The sequence below is a fragment of the Mustelus asterias genome, unplaced genomic scaffold (genome assembly GCF_964213995.1).
Source record: "Mustelus asterias unplaced genomic scaffold, sMusAst1.hap1.1 HAP1_SCAFFOLD_1986, whole genome shotgun sequence".
Taxonomy (NCBI): Eukaryota; Metazoa; Chordata; class Chondrichthyes; order Carcharhiniformes; family Triakidae; genus Mustelus; species Mustelus asterias.
In genome coordinates, this window is record NW_027591931.1 from 18,692 (window position 1) to 37,500 (window position 18,809).

Consider the following 18,809-nt stretch of genomic DNA (forward strand, 5'->3'; position numbering starts at 1 on the left):
ATCTTTGGACACTAAGGGACAATTTAGCATGGCCAATCAACCTAACCTGTGCATCTTTGGACACTAAGGGACAATTTAGCATGGCCAATCCACCTAACCAGCACATCTTTGGACACTAAGGGACAAATTAGCATGGCCAATCCACCACTAATGGACATTAAGGGACAATTTAGCATGGCCAATCCACCTAACCCGCACATCTTTGGACACTAAGGGACAATTTAGCATGGCCAATCCACCTAACCGACACATCTTTGGATACTAAGGGACAATTTAACATGGCCAATCCACCTAACCTGTGCATCTTTGGACACTAAGGGGCAATTTAGCATGGCCAATCCACCTAACCTGTGCATCTTTGAACACTAAGGGGCAATTTAGCATGGCCAATCCACCTAACCGACACATCTTTGGACACTAAGGGGCAATTTAGCATGACCAATCCACCTAACTGGCACATCTGTGGACACTAAGGGGCAATTTAGCATGGCCAATCCACCTAACCTGTGCATCTTTGGACACTAAGGGGCAATTTAGCATGGCCAATCCACCTAACCTACACATCTTTGGATACTAAGGGACAATTTAACTTGGCCAAGGCACCCAACCTACACATCTTTCTGACTGTGGGAGGAAACAGGAGCACCCAGAGGAAAAACACGGACAGTGACCCAAGCCGGGAATCGTAACCCGGGTCACCCCCCTTGGCGCTGTGAGGCAGCAGTGCCAATGCAAAGCGCCAAACGGCCTCCCCGTATTAGATTCGACTATTGTGCCATCTCGTAACCGTTTCACTCAAGAACGTAGCCGCCCCCCCCCCTCTCTCTCGGGAAGCGAGGTCCCTCAGGATTGAGTCTCCGCAGTGGTCTGGCTCCCCACTGCCGCACCCAAGGGTTCCACGCGAGGGAGCGAGGAAGGGAAGAGGGGGGGGGGTGGGGGTTAGGGAGGGATCTCCTTACCTTTCGACAGGTCCACAGGAAGCGGAGGAGGTCCCCGCGGTTCATGTCACGCAGCACGAGATAGAAGGGTGGATGGTCGGAGCAGCACCCAATCATCTCCACCAGGTTGGGGTGCGATCCGAGGGAGGCGTGGAACCTCACCCTGGCCGTGAACTCCGACGCCTGGGAGGGGTCAGCCGATTCTGTGGGCAAAAGAAGTGAGGGGGTGGCGGGGTGGGAGAGAGTCATGAATCTCCGAGAAACACACAAAAAAAATCCCCGATCCTGTGACACAGGAACAGGAGGAGGCCATTCAGCCCCTCTCTCTCAATCCTGCTACACAGAAACAGGAGAAGGCCATTCAGCCCCTCTCTCTCAATCCTGTTGCACAGGAACAGGAGGAGGCCATTCAGCCCCTCTCTCTCAATCCTGTTACACAGGAACAGGAGGAGGCCATTCAGCCCCTCTCTCTCAATCCTGTTACACAGGAACAGGAGGAGGCCATTCAGCCCCTCTCTCTCTCTCTCTCTCTCTCTCTCTCGAGACAGTTACACAGAAACAGGAGAAGGCCATTCAGCCCCTCTCTCTCAATCCTGCTACACAGAAACAGGAGAAGGCCATTCAGCCCCTCTCTCTCTCTCAAGATCCTGTTACACAGGAACAGGAGGAGGCCATTCAGCCCCTCTCTCTCCAGCCTGTTACACAGGAACAGGAGGAGGCCATTCAGCCCCTCTCTCTCTCCTCTCTCTCTCGATCCTGTTACACAGGAACAGGAGGAGGCCATTCAGCCCCTCTCTCTCGAGTCTGTTTCACAGGAACAGGAGGAGGCCATTCAGCCCCTCGCTCTCCAGTCTGTTACACAGAAACAGGAGGAGGCCATTCAGCCCCTCTCTCTCTCCAGCCTGTTACACAGGAACAGGAGGAGGCCATTCAGCCCCTCTCTCTCTCGATCCTGTTACACAGGAACAGGAGGAGGCCATTCAGCCCCTGTCTCTCCAGCCTGTTACACAGGAACAGGAGGAGGCCATTCAGCCCCTCTCTCTCAATCCTGTTGCACAGGAACAGGAGGAGGCCATTCAGCCCCTCTCTCTCAATCCTGTTACACAGGAAAAGGAGGAGGCCATTCAGCCCCTCTCTCTCAATCCTGTTACACAGGAACAGGAGGAGGCCCATTCAGCCCCTCTCTCTCAATCCTGTTACACAGGAACAGGAGGAGGCCATTCAGCCCCTCTCTCTCAATCCTGTTGCACAGGAACAGGAGGAGGCCATTCAGCCCCTCTCTCTCAATCCTGTTACACAGGAACAGGAGGAGGCCATTCAGCCCCTCTCTCTCCAGCCTGTTACACAGGAACAGGAGGAGGCCATTCAGCCCCTCTCTCTCGACCCAGTTACACAGGAACAGGAGGAGGCCATTCAGCCCCTCTCTCTCAATCCTGTTACACAGGAACAGGAGAAGGCCATTCAGCCCCTCTCTCTCCAGCCTGTTACACAGGAACAGGAGGAGGCCATTCAGCCCCATCTCTCTCTCAAGATCCTGTTACACAGGAACAGGAGGAGGCCATTTAGCCCCTCTCTCTCTCTCTCTCTCTCTCTCGAGACAGTTACACAGAAACAGGAGAAGGCCATTCAGCCCCTCTCTCTCAATCCTGCTACACAGAAACAGGAGAAGGCCATTCAGCCCCTCTCTCTCTCTCAAGATCCTGTTACACAGGAACAGGAGGAGGCCATTCAGCCCCTCTCTCTCCAGCCTGTTACACAGGAACAGGAGGAGGCCATTCAGCCCCTCTCTCTCTCCTCTCTCTCTCGATCCTGTTACACAGGAACAGGAGGAGGCCATTCAGCCCCTCTCTCTCGAGTCTGTTTCACAGGAACAGGAGGAGGCCATTCAGCCCCTCTCTCTCCAGTCTGTTACACAGAAACAGGAGGAGGCCATTCAGCCCCTCTCTCTCTCCAGCCTGTTACACAGGAACAGGAGGAGGCCATTCAGCCCCTCTCTCTCTCGATCCTGTTACACAGGAACAGGAGGAGGCCATTCAGCCCCTCTCTCTCCAGCCTGTTACACAGGAACAGGAGGAGGCCATTCAGCCCCTCTCTCTCAATCCTGTTGCACAGGAACAGGAGGAGGCCATTCAGCCCCTCTCTCTCAATCCTGTTACACAGGAACAGGAGGAGGCCATTCAGCCCCTCTCTCTCAATCCTGTTACACAGGAACAGGAGGAGGCCCATTCAGCCCCTCTCTCTCAATCCTGTTACACAGGAACAGGAGGAGGCCATTCAGCCCCTCTCTCTCAATCCTGTTGCACAGGAACAGGAGGAGGCCATTCAGCCCCTCTCTCTCAATCCTGTTACACAGGAACAGGAGGAGGCCATTCAGCCCCTCTCTCTCAATCCTGTTACACAGGAACAGGAGGAGGCCATTCAGCCCCTCTCTCTCTCTCTCTCGATCCTGTGACACAGGAACAGGAGGAGGCCATTCAGCCCCTCTCTCTCCAGTCTGTTACACAGAAACAGGAGGAGGCCATTCAGTCCCTCTCTCTCTCCAGCCTGTTACACAGGAACAGGAGGAGGCCATTCAGCCCCTCTCTCTCTCGATCCTGTTACACAGGAACAGGAGGACGCCATTCAGCCCCTCTCTCTCTCCAGCCTGTTACACAGGAACAGGAGGAGGCCATTCAGCCCCTCTCTCTCTCGATCCTGTGACACAGGAACAGGAGGAGGCCATTCAGCCCCTCTCTCTCTCCAGCCTGTTACACAGGAACAGGAGGTGGCCATTCAGCCCCTCTCTCTCCAGCCTGTTAGACGGGAACAGGAGGAGGCCATTCAGCCCCTCTCTCTCCAGCCTGTGACACAGGAACAGGAGGAGGCCATTCAGCCCCTCTCTCTCTCTCTCTCGAGACAGTTACACAGGAACAGGAGGAGGCCATTCAGCCCCTCTCTCTCCAGCCTGTTACACAGGAACAGGAGGAGGCCATTCAGCCCCTCTCTTTCCAGCCTGTTACACAGGAACAGGAGGAGGCCATTCAGCCCCTCTCTCTCTCTCTCTCTCTCTCTCTCTCGAGACTGTTACACAGGAACAGGAGGAGGCCATTCAGCCCCTCTCTCTCGAGTCTGTTTCACAGGAACAGGAGGAGGCCATTCAGCCCCTCTCTCTCCAGTCTGTTACACAGAAACAGGAGGAGGCCATTCAGCCCCTCTCTCTCTCCAGCCTGTTACACAGGAACAGGAGGAGGCAATTCAGCCCCTCTCTCTCTCGATCCTGTTACACAGGAACAGGAGGAGGCCATTCAGCCCCTCTCTCTCTCCAGCCTGTTACACAGGAACAGGAGGAGGCCATTCAGCCCCTCTCTCTCTCTCGATCCTGTTGCACAGGAACAGGAGGAGGCCATTCAGCCCCTCTCTCTCTCCTCTCTCTCTCTCGAGACTGTTACACAGGAACAGGAGGAGGCCATTCAGCCCCTCTCTCTCCAGCCTGTTACACAGGAACAGGAGGAGGCCATTCAGCCCCTCTCTCTCCAGCCTGTTACACAGGAACAGGAGGAGGCCATTCAGCCCCTCTCTCTCTCTCTCGATCCTGTGACACAGGAACAGGAGGAGGCCATTCAGCCCCTCTCTCTTAATCCTGTTACACAGAAACAGGAGGAGGCCCATTCAGCCCCTCTCCCTGGGGCCTGTTACACAGGAACAGGAGGAGGCCATTCAGCCCCTCTCTCTCTCGATCCTGTGACACAGGAACAGGAGGAGGCCATTCAGCCCCTCCTGAGGCTGCTGTGGGAACCTAGCCCTCACAAGAACGCGTTGACATACCATTCAACTCCTTGAGGACCACCGTCTGTTCCTTGCCGGCTTCAGCAGAGGTGAGATGGGCCCGATAAATAGGTCCAAACCTTCCCTGAGCGATTTTTCGGAAACCCCCAACCAGCCTCTCGTGGGGCAGCTGGCACTGGGAGATAACTGGGTCTGAATGCAAGGAGGGGCCATCATTATTGTTGTGAGGGGTCGCACGGACACTCCTTCCCCTTCCAGAGGGTCCTGAGGGCAAGAGAGTGAAAACGAGTCAGAGATGACAGGCCCAGGACAGGTACAGCACGGGGTTAGATACAGAGTAAAGCTCCCTCTACACTGTCCCCATCAAACACTCCCAGGACAGGTACAGCACGGGGTTAGATACAGAGTAAAGCTCCCTCTACACTGTCCCCCATCAAACACTCCCAGGACAGGTACAGCACGGGGTTAGATACAGAGTAAAGCTCCCTCTACGCTGTCCCCCATCAAACACTCCCAGGACAGGTACAGCACGGGGTTAGATACAGAGTAAAGCTCCCTCTACACTGTCCCCATCAAACACTCCCAGGACAGGTACAGCACGGGGTTAGATACAGAGTAAAGCTCCCTCTACACTGTCCCCATCAAACACTCCCAGGACCGGTACAGCACGGGGTTAGATACAGAGTAAAGCTCCCTCTACACTGTCCCCCATCAAACACTCCCAGGACAGGTACAGCACGGGGTTAGATACAGAGTAAAGCTCCCTCGACACTGTCCCCATCAAACACTCCCAGGACAGGTACAGCACGGGGTTAGATACAGAGTAAAGCTCCCTCTACACTGTCCCCATCAAACACTCCCAGGACAGGTACAGCACGGGGTTAGATACAGAGTAAAGCTCCCTCTACACTGTCCCCCATCAAACACTCCCAGGACAGGTACAGCACGGAGTTAGATACAGAGTAAAGCTCCCTCGACACTGTCCCCATCAAACACTCCCAGGACAGGTACAGCACGGGGTTAGACACAGAGTAAAGCTCCCTCGACACTGTCCCCATCAAACACTCCCAGGACAGGTACAGCACGGGGTTAGATACAGAGTAAAGCTCCCTCTACACTGTCCCCATCAAACACTCCCAGGACAGGTACAGCACGGGGTTAGATACAGAGTAAAGCTCCCTCTACACTGTCCCCCATCAAACACTCCCAGGACAGGTACAGCACGGGGTTAGATACAGAGTAAAGCTCCCTCTACACTGTCCCCCATCAAACACTCCCAGGACAGGTACAGCATGGGGTTAGATACAGAGTAAAGCTCCCTCTACACTGTCCCCATCAAACACTCCCAGGACAGGTACAGCACGGGGTTAGATACAGAGTAAAGCTCCCTCTACACTGTCCCCATCAAACACTCCCAGGACAGGTACAGCACGGGGTTAGATACAGAGTAAAGCTCCCTCTGCGCTGTCCCCCATCAAACACTCCCAGGACAGGAACAGCACGGGGTTAGATACAGAGTAAAGCTCCCTCTACACTGTCCCCCATCAAACACTCCCAGGACAGGTACAGCACGGGGTTAGATACAGAGTAAAGCTCCCTCTACGCTGTCCCCCATCAAACACTCCCAGGACAGGTACAGCACGGGGTTAGATACAGAGTAAAGCTCCCTCGACACTGTCCCCCATCAAACACTCCCAGGACAGGTACAGCACGGGGTTAGATACAGAGTAAAGCTCCCTCTACACTGTCCCCCATCAAACACTCCCAGGACAGGTACAGCATGGGGTTAGATACAGAGTAAAGCTCCCTCTACACTGTCCCCATCAAACACTCCCAGGACAGGTACAGCACGGGGTTAGATACAGAGTAAAGCTCCCTCTACACTGTCCCCATCAAACACTCCCAGGACAGGTACAGCACGGGGTTAGATACAGAGTAAAGCTCCCTCTGCACTGTCCCCCATCAAACACTCCCAGGACAGGAACAGCACGGGGTTAGATACAGAGTAAAGCTCCCTCTACACTGTCCCCCCTCAAACACTCCCAGGACAGGTACAGCACGGGGTTAGATACAGAGTAAAGCTCCCTCTACACTGTCCCCCATCAAACACTCCCAGGACAGGGACAGCACAGGGTTAGATACAGAGTAAAGCTCCCTCTACACTGTCCCCCATCAAACACTCCCAGGACAGGTACAGCACGGGGTTAGATACAGAGTAAAGCTCCCTCTACACTGTCCCCATCAAACACTCCCAGGACAGGTACAGCACGGGGTTAGATACAGAGTAAAGCTCCCTCTACACTGTCCCCATCAAACACTCCCAGGACAGGTACAGCACGGGGTTAGATACAGAGTAAAGCTCCCTCTACACTGTCCCCATCAAACACTCCCAGGACAGGTACAGCACGGGGTTAGATACAGAGTAAAGCTCCCTCTACACTGTCCCCCATCAAACACTCCCAGGACAGGAACAGCACGGGGTTAGATACAGAGTAAAGCTCCCTCTTCACTGTCCCCCATCAAACACTCCCAGGTCAGGTACAGCACGGGGTTAGATACAGAGTAAAGCTCCCTCTACACTGTCCCCCATCAAGCACTCCCAGGACAGGTACAGCACGGGGTTAGATACAGAGTAAAGCTCCCTGTACGCTGTCCTCATCAAACACTCCCAGGACAGGTACAGCACGGGGTTAGATACAGAGTAAAGCTCCCTCTACACTGTCCCCATCAAACACTCCCAGGACAGGTACAGCACGGGGTTAGATACAGAGTAAAGCTCCCTCTACACTGTCCCCCATCAAACACTCCCAGGACAGGTACAGCACGGGGTTAGATACAGAGTAAAGCTCCCTCTACACTGTCCCCATCAAACACTCCCAGGAAAGGTACAGCACGGGGTTAGATACAGAGTAAAGCTCCCTCTACACTGTCCACATCAAACAAAGAAGGGGCTTGGAGCTCCGAAAGCTCGTGTGGCTTTTGCTACCAAATAAACCTGTTGGACTTTAACCTGGTGTTGTTAAACTGACTACATCAAACACTCCCAGGACAGGTACAGCACGGGGTTAGATACAGAGTAAAGCTCCCTCTACACTGTCCCCCATCAAACACTCCCAGGACAGGTACAGCACGGGGTTAGATGCAGAGTAAAGCTCCCTCTACACTGTCCCCATCAAACACTCCCAGGACAGGTACAGCACGGGGTTAGATACAGAGTAAAGCTCCCTCGACACTGTCCCCATCAAAGATTCCCAGGACAGGTACAGCACGGAGTTAGATACAGAGTAAAGCTCCCTCTACACTGTCCCCATCAAACACTCCCAGGACAGGTACAGCACGGGGTTAGATACAGAGTAAAGCTCCCTCTACACTGTCCCCAAAAATCACTCCCAGGGCAGGTACAGCAGGTCAGTGCTGAGGGAGCGCCGCACTGTGCGAGGGTCAGTGCTGAGGGAGCGCCGCACTGTGGGAGGGTCAGTGCTGAGGGAGCGCCGCACTGTGGGAGGGTCAGTGCTGAGGGAGCGCCGCACTGTGGGAGGGTCAGTGCTGAGGGAGTGCCGCACTGTGGGAGGGTCGGTGCTGAGGGAGCGCCGCACTGTGGGAGGGTCGGTGCTGAGGGAGCGCCGCACTGTGGGAGGGTCAGTGCTGAGGGAGCGCCGCACTGTGGGAGGGTCAGTGCTGAGGGAGCGCCGCACTGTGGGAGGGTCAGTGCTGAGGGAGCGCCGCACTGTGGGAGGGTCGGTGCTGAGGGAGCGCCGCACTGTGGGAGGGTCAGTGCTGAGTGAGCGCCGCACTGTGGGAGGGTCAGTGTTGAGGGAGCGCCGCACTGTGGGAGGGTCAGTGCTGAGTGAGCGCCGCACTGTGGGAGGGTCAGTGCTGAGGGAGCGCCGCACTGTAGGAGGGTCAGCGCTGAGGGAGCGCCGCACTGTGGGAGGGTCAGTGCTGAGGGAGCGCCGCACTGTGGGAGGGTCAGTGCTGAGGGAGCGCCGCACTGTGGGAGGGTCAGTGCTGAGGGAGCGCCGCACTGTGGGGAGGGTCAGTGCTGAGGGAGCGCCGCACTGTGGGAGGGTCAGTGCTGAGGGAGCGCCGCACTGTGGAAGGGTCAGTGCTGAGGGAGCGCCGCACTGTGGGAGGGTCAGTGCTGAGGGAGCGCCGCACTGTGGGAGGGTCAGTGCTGAGGGAGCGCCGCACTGTGGGAGGGTCAGTGCTGAGGGAGCGCCGCACTGTGGGAGGGTCAGTGCTGAGGGAGCGCCGCACTGTGGGAGGGAGTGCTGTAATCTTGCTGTGCGTGGGGTAGTGATGTTCTCTCCTGTAGTTCTTCACCTCTCTGTGGTTCATCGTCTTCGTTGCTCTTTCTCCGACAGATACTCCAGATAAGGCACACTCCAACAAGGAGTGACGCTCCAAGCAGTAGGACTGGAACGATGATTATCTCCGATTCGTAACGGCGTACCACTGTGGGTGAAACCATACCGGTCACTTAGTTTCAAGAGCGAGGAGGAACACGGGGACATGGGGGTGTGGTTAGACCACAAAACCATAAGACATAGGAGCAGAATTAGGCCACTCGGCCCATCGAGTCTGCTCCGCCATTCAACCATGGCTGATATTTTCCTCATCCCCATTCTCCTGCCCTCCTAACCCCTGATCCCCTTATTAATCAAGAACCTATCTATCTCTGTCTTAAAGACACTCAATGACCCGGCCTCCTCTGCGGCAAAGAGTTCCACAGATTCCCCACTCTCTGGCTGAAGAAATTCCTCCTCATCTCCGTTTTAAAGGATCGTCCCTTTAGCCTGAGGTTGTGCCCTCTGGTTCTAGTTTTTCCTACTCGTGGAAACATCCTCTCCACGTCCACTCTATCCTCGCAGTATCCTGTAAGTTTCAATAAGATCTCCCCCCCCTCATCCTTCCAAACTCCAACGAATACAGACCCAGAGTCCTCAACCGTTCCTCACCCGACAAGCTCTTCATTCCAGGGATCATTCTTGTGAAGCTCCTCTGGACCCTTTCCAAGGCCCAGCACATCCTTCCTTAGATACGGGGGGGTGGGGGGCCAAAACTGCTCACTGCGGGTGGGGAATTGCGAGTGCAGTGTCGAGGTCGTGGCGAGCGAAAGGATAGCTTGTGAGGGGGGCGAAGGGGATGGGTATGGCAACTGTTGGGGCAACGGAATGTCAGCAATCGAGGCACAAGTGAAGTGGGCACTTTTGCCCAAAAACTGTAGACTTGATAAAAGGAGCAACAAAGAACAAAGTAAATTACAGCACAGGGACAGGCCCTTCGGCCCCTCCAAGCCTGTACTGACCCATGCTGCCCGACTGAGCTAAAACCCCCGACCCTACCGGGGACCATATCCCTCCATTCCCATCCTATTCATGTATTTGTCAAGACGCTCCCTAAAACTCACTATCGTATCCGCTTCCACTACCGTCCCCCCGGCAACGAGTTCCAGGCACCCTCTGTGTAAAAAACTTGCCTCGTACATCCAGTGGGGCCAGAGGAAATGGGCGAGGTAGCACAGTGGGTTAGCACTGCTGCTTCACAGCTCCAGGGTCCCGGGTTCGATTCCCGGGCTCGGGTCACTGTCTGCTTGCACATCCTCCTCGTGTCTGCGTGGGTTTCCTCCGGGTGCTCCGGTTTCCTCCCACAGTCCAAAGACGTGCGGGTTAGGTTGATTGGCCATGCTAAAATTGCCCCTTAGTGTCCTGAGATGCGTAGGTTAGAGGGATTAGCGGGTAAAATATGTGGGGGTAGGGCCTGGGTGGGATTGTGGTCGGTGCAGACTCGATGGGCCGAATGGCCTCCTTCTGCACTGTCGGGGTTTCTATGGTTTCTATTTCTATGGTAAATGAGTACTTTGAGTCAGTATTCGCCAAAGAGAAGGACTTGGTGGATGATGAGTCTGAGAAAGGGTGTGTAGATAGTTTGAGTCATGTTGAGATCAAAAAGGAGGAGGTATCGGGGTTCTTGAGAAACATTAGGGTAGACAAGTCCCCAGGGCCTGATGGGAAATATCACAAAATACTGAGAGAGGCAAGGGAGGAGGCTGGGGCCTTGAGAGAAATCTTTGTATCCTCACTGGCTACAGGGGAGGTCATGATGTGGAGATGCCGGCGTTGGACTGGGGTAAACACAGTCCAGGGGAGGTCCCAGAGGATCGGAGAACAGCCAATGTTGTTCCTTTGTTTAGAAACATAGAAAAACGACAGCACAAACAGGCCCTTCGGCCCACAAGTTGTGCCGAACACATCCCTACCTTCTAGACCTACCTATAACCCTCCATCCTATTAAGCTCCATGTTCTCATCCAGGAGTCTCTTAAAAGACCCTATTGAGTTTGCCTCCACCACCACTGACGGCAGCCGATTCCACTCGCCCACCACCCTCTGTGTGAAAAACTTACCCCTAACATCTCCCCTGTACCTACCCCCCAGCACCTTAAACCTGTGTCCTCTCGTAGCAGACATTTCCACCCTGGGAAAAAGCCTCTGAGAGTCCACCCGATCTATGCCTCTCAACATCTTATACACCTCTGTTAGGTCTCCTCTCATCCTTCGTCTCTCCAAGGAGAAAAGACCGAGCTCCCTCAGCCTATCCTCATAAGGCATGCCACTCAATCCAGGCAACATCCTTGTAAATCGCCTCTGCACCCTTTCAATCTTTTCCACATCCTTCCTGTAATGAGGCGACCAGAACTGAGCACAGTACTCCAAGTGGGGTCTGACGAGGGTCTTATATAGCTGCATCATTATCCCCGGACTCCTGAACTCAATCCCTCGATTGATAAAGGCCAGCACACCATACGCCTTCTTAACCAACTCCTCCACCTGCGGGGCCGATTTCCTCAGATAATAATAGGCTGACCATCATCTTGTTAGATCATAGATATTCACCTAAAAGCAGAAATTATCGCCCTATCCATACCCCTCATAATTATATAAACCTCTATCAGGTCGCCCTTCAGCCTCCATCTTTCCAGAGAGTCTTTCAGGACTGAGTAAGTCCTGCCCTGGTTCGATCTACCAAAATGCATCACCTCACGTTTATCTAAATTAAACTCCATCTGCCATTCGTCAGCCCACTGGCCCAATTGATCAAGATCCCGTAGCAATCCTAGATAACCTTCTTCACTGTCCACTAAGCCACCAATCTTGGTGTCATCTCCAAACTTACTAACCATGCCTCCTATATTCTCATCCAAATCATTCATATAAATGACAAATAACAGTGGACCCAGCACTATATCTTCCAAAGTAATGTTTATTTATTAGTCCACAAGTAAGGCTTACATTAACACTGCAATGAAATTAGTGCAAAATTCCCCTCATCACCACACTACAGTGCCTGTTCGGGTCAATGCACCCTAACCAGCCACGTCTTTCGGACTGCGGGAGGAAAACCGGAGCACCCGGAGGAAACCCACGCAGACACGGGGAGAACGTGCACAGACAGTGACCCAAGCCGGCAATCGAACCCGGGTCCCTGGCGCTGTGAGGCAGCAGCGCTAACCCGCTGTGCCACCGTGACGCGCCAAGAGCAAGAAGGTTTGATAAGAGGGAATCAATTTCACGGGGGGGCTGGGTAAAGTAGAGGCGAAGAAACTGTTCCCGCTCGTAAAAGGATCGAGGACGAGAGGGACACACAGGTGATCTTAATGATTGGCGGAGCAGGCTCGAAAGGCCGAATGGCCTTCCCCCTACTTCTAGTTTCTATGTTTCACTGAAAGGTAATCGCAAGGTTTGCAGATGCAGCAGGTAATTAAGAAGGCAAATGGAATTTTGTCCTTCATTGCTAGAGGGATGGAGTTTAGAAACAGCGAGGTTATGTTGCAGCTGTATAAGGTGCTGGTGAGGCCACACCTGGAGAACTGTGTACAGTTTTGGTCTCCTTACTTGAGAAAGGATATACTGGCACTGGAGGGGGTGCAGAGGAGATTCACTAGGTTGATTCTGGAGTTGAGAGGGTTGGCTTATGAGGAGAGACTGAGTAGACTGGGGCTATACTCATTGGAATTCAGAAGAATGAGGGGAGGATCTTATAGAAACATATAAGATTCTGAAGGGAATAGATAAGATAGAAGCAGGGAAGTTGTTTCCACTGGCGGGTGAAACTAGAACGAGGGGGCATGGCCTCAAAATAAGGGGGAGCAGATTTAGGACTGAGTTGAGGAGGAACTTCTTCACACAAAGGGTTGTGAATCTGTAGAATTCCCTGCCCAGTTGAGGCTACCTCATTTTTAAGGCAAGGATAGATAGATTTTTGAACAGTAAAGGAATTAAGGGTTATGGTGAGCGGGCGGGTAAGTGGAGCTGAGTCCACGAAAAGATCAGCCATGATCTTATTGAATGGCGGAGCAGGCTCGAGGGGCCAGATGGCCCACTCCTGCTCCTAGTTCTTATTTTTTTGGGTCTATATGTAGGAAGTCACCAACCTCGAGCGGGCAGAGGTGATGGTTGAGAGGGAGGATTAGGCTTGCGTCTCCAGAATGCGTTTTCCCCTCACCCACTCCCCCCCCCCCCCCATCCCCGCACCGTCCCGTCGAAAGAACTCCACAAAGCTCGCTCCGCAAACCCCACGGGGTACTCACCGCAGAGATTGTTGCCGGGGGCGCAAGTGGTACTGGAGGGGTTGAGGTCCCCGGATTCACCGTTCGCCATGACAACCGCACGCAGGTCACCTGTCGACAGGAAGCAAGTTCACGGAGAGATTGACCTCTGACCTCCCTAATCCCCTTCCCCCCCCCCCCCCCCCCGCCCATCGGACCCCGCAGAACTTCGACACCCATCTCTCTCTCTCTAAGGATACCCAGACCATTTGAAGACCCCCATAGTGATGGAACCAATGAGACACGGTTGGCAGATGCAAGGAGGGAGGCGATTGGTGGGGTGGGGTACGGGGACGGGTGAAGACTCACAAAGTTTGGTAGGGGGGTTGAGGGATCCCTCAGATTTGCGGGAAGAAGAGCAGGAGACTACGGGAGGGGCAGGAGTGAGAAGGTTTTACAGGGCATCCTGTTCCAACTCCGAGGGATAGTTTACGGAAAATCTGAGATTCTCAGGAAAAGTTGTGGGACCATCCAACCAATGGGGTGTTGTTCCAGAGAGGCACGGGAATGTCGGAGGTGTTTAATTGGGTAGCTGGGAGTTGTTCAGGGCATCTAGGGAAGTTTAAAAAGATAAAGGGGCAACTGTCTCAGGAGAAGAGAGTCAGAGACAGGAGACAGAACATGAGTAAGTACGGAAGGAGCGCCGCACTGTGGGAGGGTCAGTGCTGAGGGAGCGCCGCACTGTGGGAGGGTCAGTGCTGAGGGAGCGCCGCACTGTGGGAGTGTCAGTGCTGAGGGAGTGCCACACTGTGGGAGGGTCAGTGCTGAGGGAGCGCCGCACTGTGGGAGTGTCAGTGCTGAGGGAGCGCCGCACTGTGGGAGGGTCAGTGCTGAGGGGGCACCGCACTGTGGGAGGGTCAGTGCTGAGGGAGTGCCGCACTGTGGGAGGGTCAGTGCTGAGGGAGCGCCGCACTGTGGGAGGGTCAGTGCTGAGGGAGCTCCGCACTGTGGGAGGGTCAGTGCTGAGGGAGCGCCGCACTGTGGGAGGGTCAGAGCTGAGGGAGCGCCGCACTGTGGGAGGGTCAGTGCTGAGGGAGCGCCGCACTGTGGGAGGGTCAGTGCTGAGGGAGTGCCGCACTGTGGGAGGGTCAGTGCTGAGGGAGCGCCGCACTGTGGGAGGGTCAGTGCTGAGGGAGCGCCGCACTGTGGGAGGGTCAGTGCTGAGGGAGCGCCGCACTGTGGGAGGGTCAGTGCTGAGGGAGCGCCGCACTGTGGGAGGGTCAGTGCTGAGGGAGCGCCGCACTGTGGGAGGGTCAGTGCTGAGGGAGCGCCGCACTGTGGGAGTGTCAGTGCTGAGGGAGCGCCGCACTGTGGGAGGGTCAGTGCTGAGGGAGCGCCGCACTGTGGGAGGGTCAGTGCTGAGGGAGCGCCGCACTGTGGGAGGGTCAGTGCTGAGGGAGCGCCGCACTGTGGGAGGGTCGGTGCTGAGGGAGCGCCGCACTGTGGGAGGGTCGGTGCTGAGGGAGCGCCGCACTGTGGGAGGGTCGGTGCTGAGGGAGCGCCGCACTGTGGGAGGGTCAGTGCTGAGGGAGCGCCGCACTGTGGGAGGGTCGGTGCTGAGGGAGCGCCGCACTGTGGGAGGGTCAGTGCTGAGGGAGCGCCGCACTGTGGGAGGGTCAGTGCTGAGGGAGCGCCGCACTGTGGGAGGGTCAGTGCTGAGGGAGCGCCGCACTGTGGGAGGGTCAGAATTGAGTGAGGGAACAGGAATAACAGATATATTTGGACACCCAGTCATCAACATCCGTAAGGTATTTCAACACCCACCGCCTCGGAGTTCCCCCCTCCAACCCCCTTACACCATCCCGACTTAGAACCATATCACCCGTTCCTTCACTGTGGCTGTAGTCAAAATCCCGGAACTCCCTCCCTAACAGCGCCATGGATGTACCTACACCAGCGCAGGAAACTGCAGCATATCCAAGATGGCGGATCACCCACCCCTCCCGTCTTAAGGGGCATTTTGGGATGGTCAGTTGGGCACAATCAGAGACATTCAGAACTTTATGGTTTGATTTGATTTATTATTGTCACTGGGATACAGTGAAAAGTATTGTTTCTTGCGCGCTACACAGACACAGCATACCGTTCATAGAGAAGGAAAGGAGAGGGTGCAGAATGTGGTTTTACAGTCACAGCTAGGGTGTAGAGAAAGATCAACTTAATGCGAGGTAGGTCCATTCAAAAGTCTGACGGCAGCAGGGAAGAAGCTGTTCTTGTGTCGGTCGGTACGTGACCTCAGACTTTTGTATCTTTTTCCCGAAGGAAGAAGGTGGGAAGAGAGAATGTCCGGGGTGCGTGAGGGGGTCCTTGATTATGCCGGCTGCTTTTCCCCGAGGCAGCGGGAAGTGTAGACAGAGTCAATGGATGGGAGGCTGGTTTGCGTGATGGGACTGGGCTACATTCACGACCTTTTGTAGTTCCTTGCGGTCTTGGGCAGAGCAGGAGCCCCAGACCAAGCTGTGATACAACCGGAAAGAATGCTTTCTATGGGGCATCTGTAAAAGTTGGTGAGAGTCGTAGCGGACGTGCCAAATTTCCTTCGTCTTCTGAGAAAGTAGAGGCGTTGTTGGGGCTTTCTTAACCATAGTGTCGGCGTGGGGGGGACCAGGACAGGTTTGTTGGTGATCTGGACACCTAGAAACCTGAAGCTCTCTCGACCCTTTCTACTTGGTCCCCGTTGATGTAGACAGGGGCAGGTTCTCCTTTACGCTTCCTGAAGTCGATGACAATCTCCTTGGTTTTGTTGACATTGAGGGAGAGATTATTGTTGCTGCACCAGTTCACCAGATTCTCTCTCTCATTCCTGTTCTCTGTCTCCTCATTGTTTGAGATCCAACCCACGACGGTCGAATTGGAGGGGAATTTGGCCGCACAGTCAGAGGTGTACAAGGAGTATAGTAGGGGGCTGAGAACACAGCCTTGTGGGGCACCGGTGTTGAGGATGATCGTGGAGGAGGTGTTGTTGCCGATCCTTACTGATTGTGGCTTTATGATTAAATCAAAAAAATACGTGGGGAATTTGGGAGTGAGCAGAAATGTCAGGTTGCTGATGACAGGTTAGAAAACAAAGGGAGGTTTGGAGATATTTTGAGGTCTTAATATCAGCGAAAGTTCTGGAGGCTTTAAAACTGGAGCAACCAATCTTCAGGGGCTGAATAGACTTATAAAGAGAGCTTTACTCTGTGTCTAACCCCATGCTGTACCTGTCATCATAGAAACGCTACAGTACAGAAAGAGGCCATTCGGCCCATCGAGTCTGCACCGACCACAATCCCACCCAGGCCCTACTCCCATATCCCTACATATTTACCCGCTAATCCCTCAGACCTACGCATCTCAGGACACTAAGGGGCAATTTTTTAGCATGGCCAATCGACCGAACCCGCACATCTTTTGGACTGTGGGAGGAAACCGGAGCACCCGGAGGAAACCCACGCAGACACGAGGAGAATGTGCAAACTCCACACAGACAGCGAGCCGAGCCGGGAATCGAACCCGGGACCCTGGAGCTGTGAAGCAGCAGTGCTAACCCACTGTGCGACCGTGCTACCCCAAAGAAACAAATGAGGGGCTCGTCCGGGATTTGAACCCGGGACCTCTCGCATGTTAATGGGCTGCATACCCTAAGCGAGAATCATACCCCGAGACCAACAAGCCTGTCCTGGGAGTGTTTGATGGGGGACAGTGTAGAGGGAGCTTTACTCTGTATCTAACCCCGTGCTGTACCTGTCCTGGGAGTGTTTGATGGGGGACAGTGTAGAGGGAGCTTTACTCTGTATCTAACCCCGTGCTGTACCTGTCCTGGGAGTGTTTGATGGGGGACAGTGTAGAGGGAGCTTTACTCTGTATCTAACCCCGTGCTGTACCTGTCCTGGGAGTGTTTGATGGGGGACAGTGTAGAGGGAGCTTTACTCTGTATCTAACCCCGTGCTGTCCCTGTCCTGGGAGTGTTTGATGGGGGACAGTGTAGAGGGAGCTTTACTCTGTATCTAACCCCGTGCTGTACCTGTCCTGGGAGTGTTTGATGGGGACAGTGTAGAGGGAGCTTTACTCTGTATCTCACCCCGTGCTGTATCTGTCCTGGGAGTGTTTGATGGGGGACAGTGTAGAGGGAGCTTTACTCTGTATCTAACCCCGTGCTGTACCTGTCCTGGGAGTGTTTGATGGGGGACAGTGTAGAGGGAGCTTTACTCTATATCTAACCCCGTGCTGTACCTGTCCTGGGAGTGTTTGATGGGGGACAGTGTAGAGGGGGCTTTACTCTGTATCGAACCCCGTGCTGTACCTGTCCTGGGAGTGTTTGATGGGGACAGTGTAGAGGGAGCTTTACTCTGTGTCTAACCCCGTGCTGTACCTGTCCTGGGAGTGTTTGATGGGGGACAGTGTAGAGGGAGCTTTACTCTGTATCTAACCCCATGCTGTACCTGTTCTGGGAGTGTTTGATAGGGACAGTGTAGAGGGAGCTTTACTCTGTATCTAACCCCGTGCTGTACCTGTCCTGGGAGTGTTTGATTGGGGACAGCGTAGAGGGAGCTTTACTCTGTATCTAACCCCGTGCTGTACCTGTCCTGGGAGTGTTTGATGGGGACAGTGTAGAGGGAGCTTTACTCTGTATCTAACCCCGTGCTGTACCTGTCCTGGGAGTGTTTGATGGGGACAGTGTAGAGGGAGCTTTACTCTGTATCTAACCCCGTGCTGTACCTGTCCTGGGAGTGTTTGATGGGGGGACAGTGTCGAGGGAGCTTTACTCTGTATCTAACCCCGTGCTGTACCTGTCCTGGGAGTGTTTGATGGGGGACAGTGTAGAGAGAGCTTTACTCTGTATCTAACCCCGTGCTGTACCTGTCCTGGGAGTGTTTGATGGGGGACAGTGTAGAGGGAGCTTTACTCTGTATCTAACCCCGTGCTGTACCTGTCCTGGGAGTGTTTGATGGGGACAGTCCAGAGGGAGCTTTACTCTGTATCTAACCCCGTGCTGTACCTGTCCTGGGAGTGTTTGATTGGAGTAAGAACTCTAACAACAACAGGTTAAAGTCCAACAGGTTTATTTGATAGCAAAAGCCGCAAGCTTTCGGAACAGGCTGTTCCTTCATCAGGTGGGTGGGAGTTCTGATCACAAACAGGGCACAAAGACACAAACTCAATTTACATGAATAATGATTGGAATGTGACCCTTTACAGCAAATCAAGTCTTAAAGGTACAGACAATGTGAGTGGAGGGAGCATTAAGCACAGGTTAAAGAGATGTGTATTGTCTCCAGACAGGACAGCTAGTGAGATTTTGCACAGCCAGGCAGGTTTTGGGGGTTACAGATAGTGTGACATGGACCCAATATCCCGGTTTAGGCCGTCCTCATGTGTGCGGAACCTGGCTATCCGTCTCTGCTCAGCGACTCTGCGCTGTCGTGTGTCGTGAAGGCCGCCTTGGAGAACGCTTACCTGAAGATCAGAGGCTGAATGCCCGTGACTGCTGAAGTGCTCCCCCACAGGAAGAGAACA

The 18,809-nt window shown here is 54.2% G+C and overlaps 1 protein-coding gene across 1 annotated transcript in view; it reads right to left on the minus strand.

Moving 5' to 3' along the window:
- Positions 1-18,809, minus strand: part of LOC144489076 (tyrosine-protein kinase STYK1-like) — a gene marked incomplete at its 3' end in the record, with an annotated part of 41,585 nt that overhangs the window by 18,069 nt on the left and 4,707 nt on the right. The window contains exons 2-5 of the mRNA XM_078207025.1: positions 13,293-13,382; positions 9,027-9,158; positions 4,743-4,967; positions 960-1,141 (exon numbers count right to left, since the gene is read on the minus strand). Of these exons, the coding sequence (XP_078063151.1) occupies positions 960-1,141; positions 4,743-4,967; positions 9,027-9,158; positions 13,293-13,362 (609 nt within the window). The remainder of the gene's footprint in view (positions 1-959; positions 1,142-4,742; positions 4,968-9,026; positions 9,159-13,292; positions 13,383-18,809) is intronic.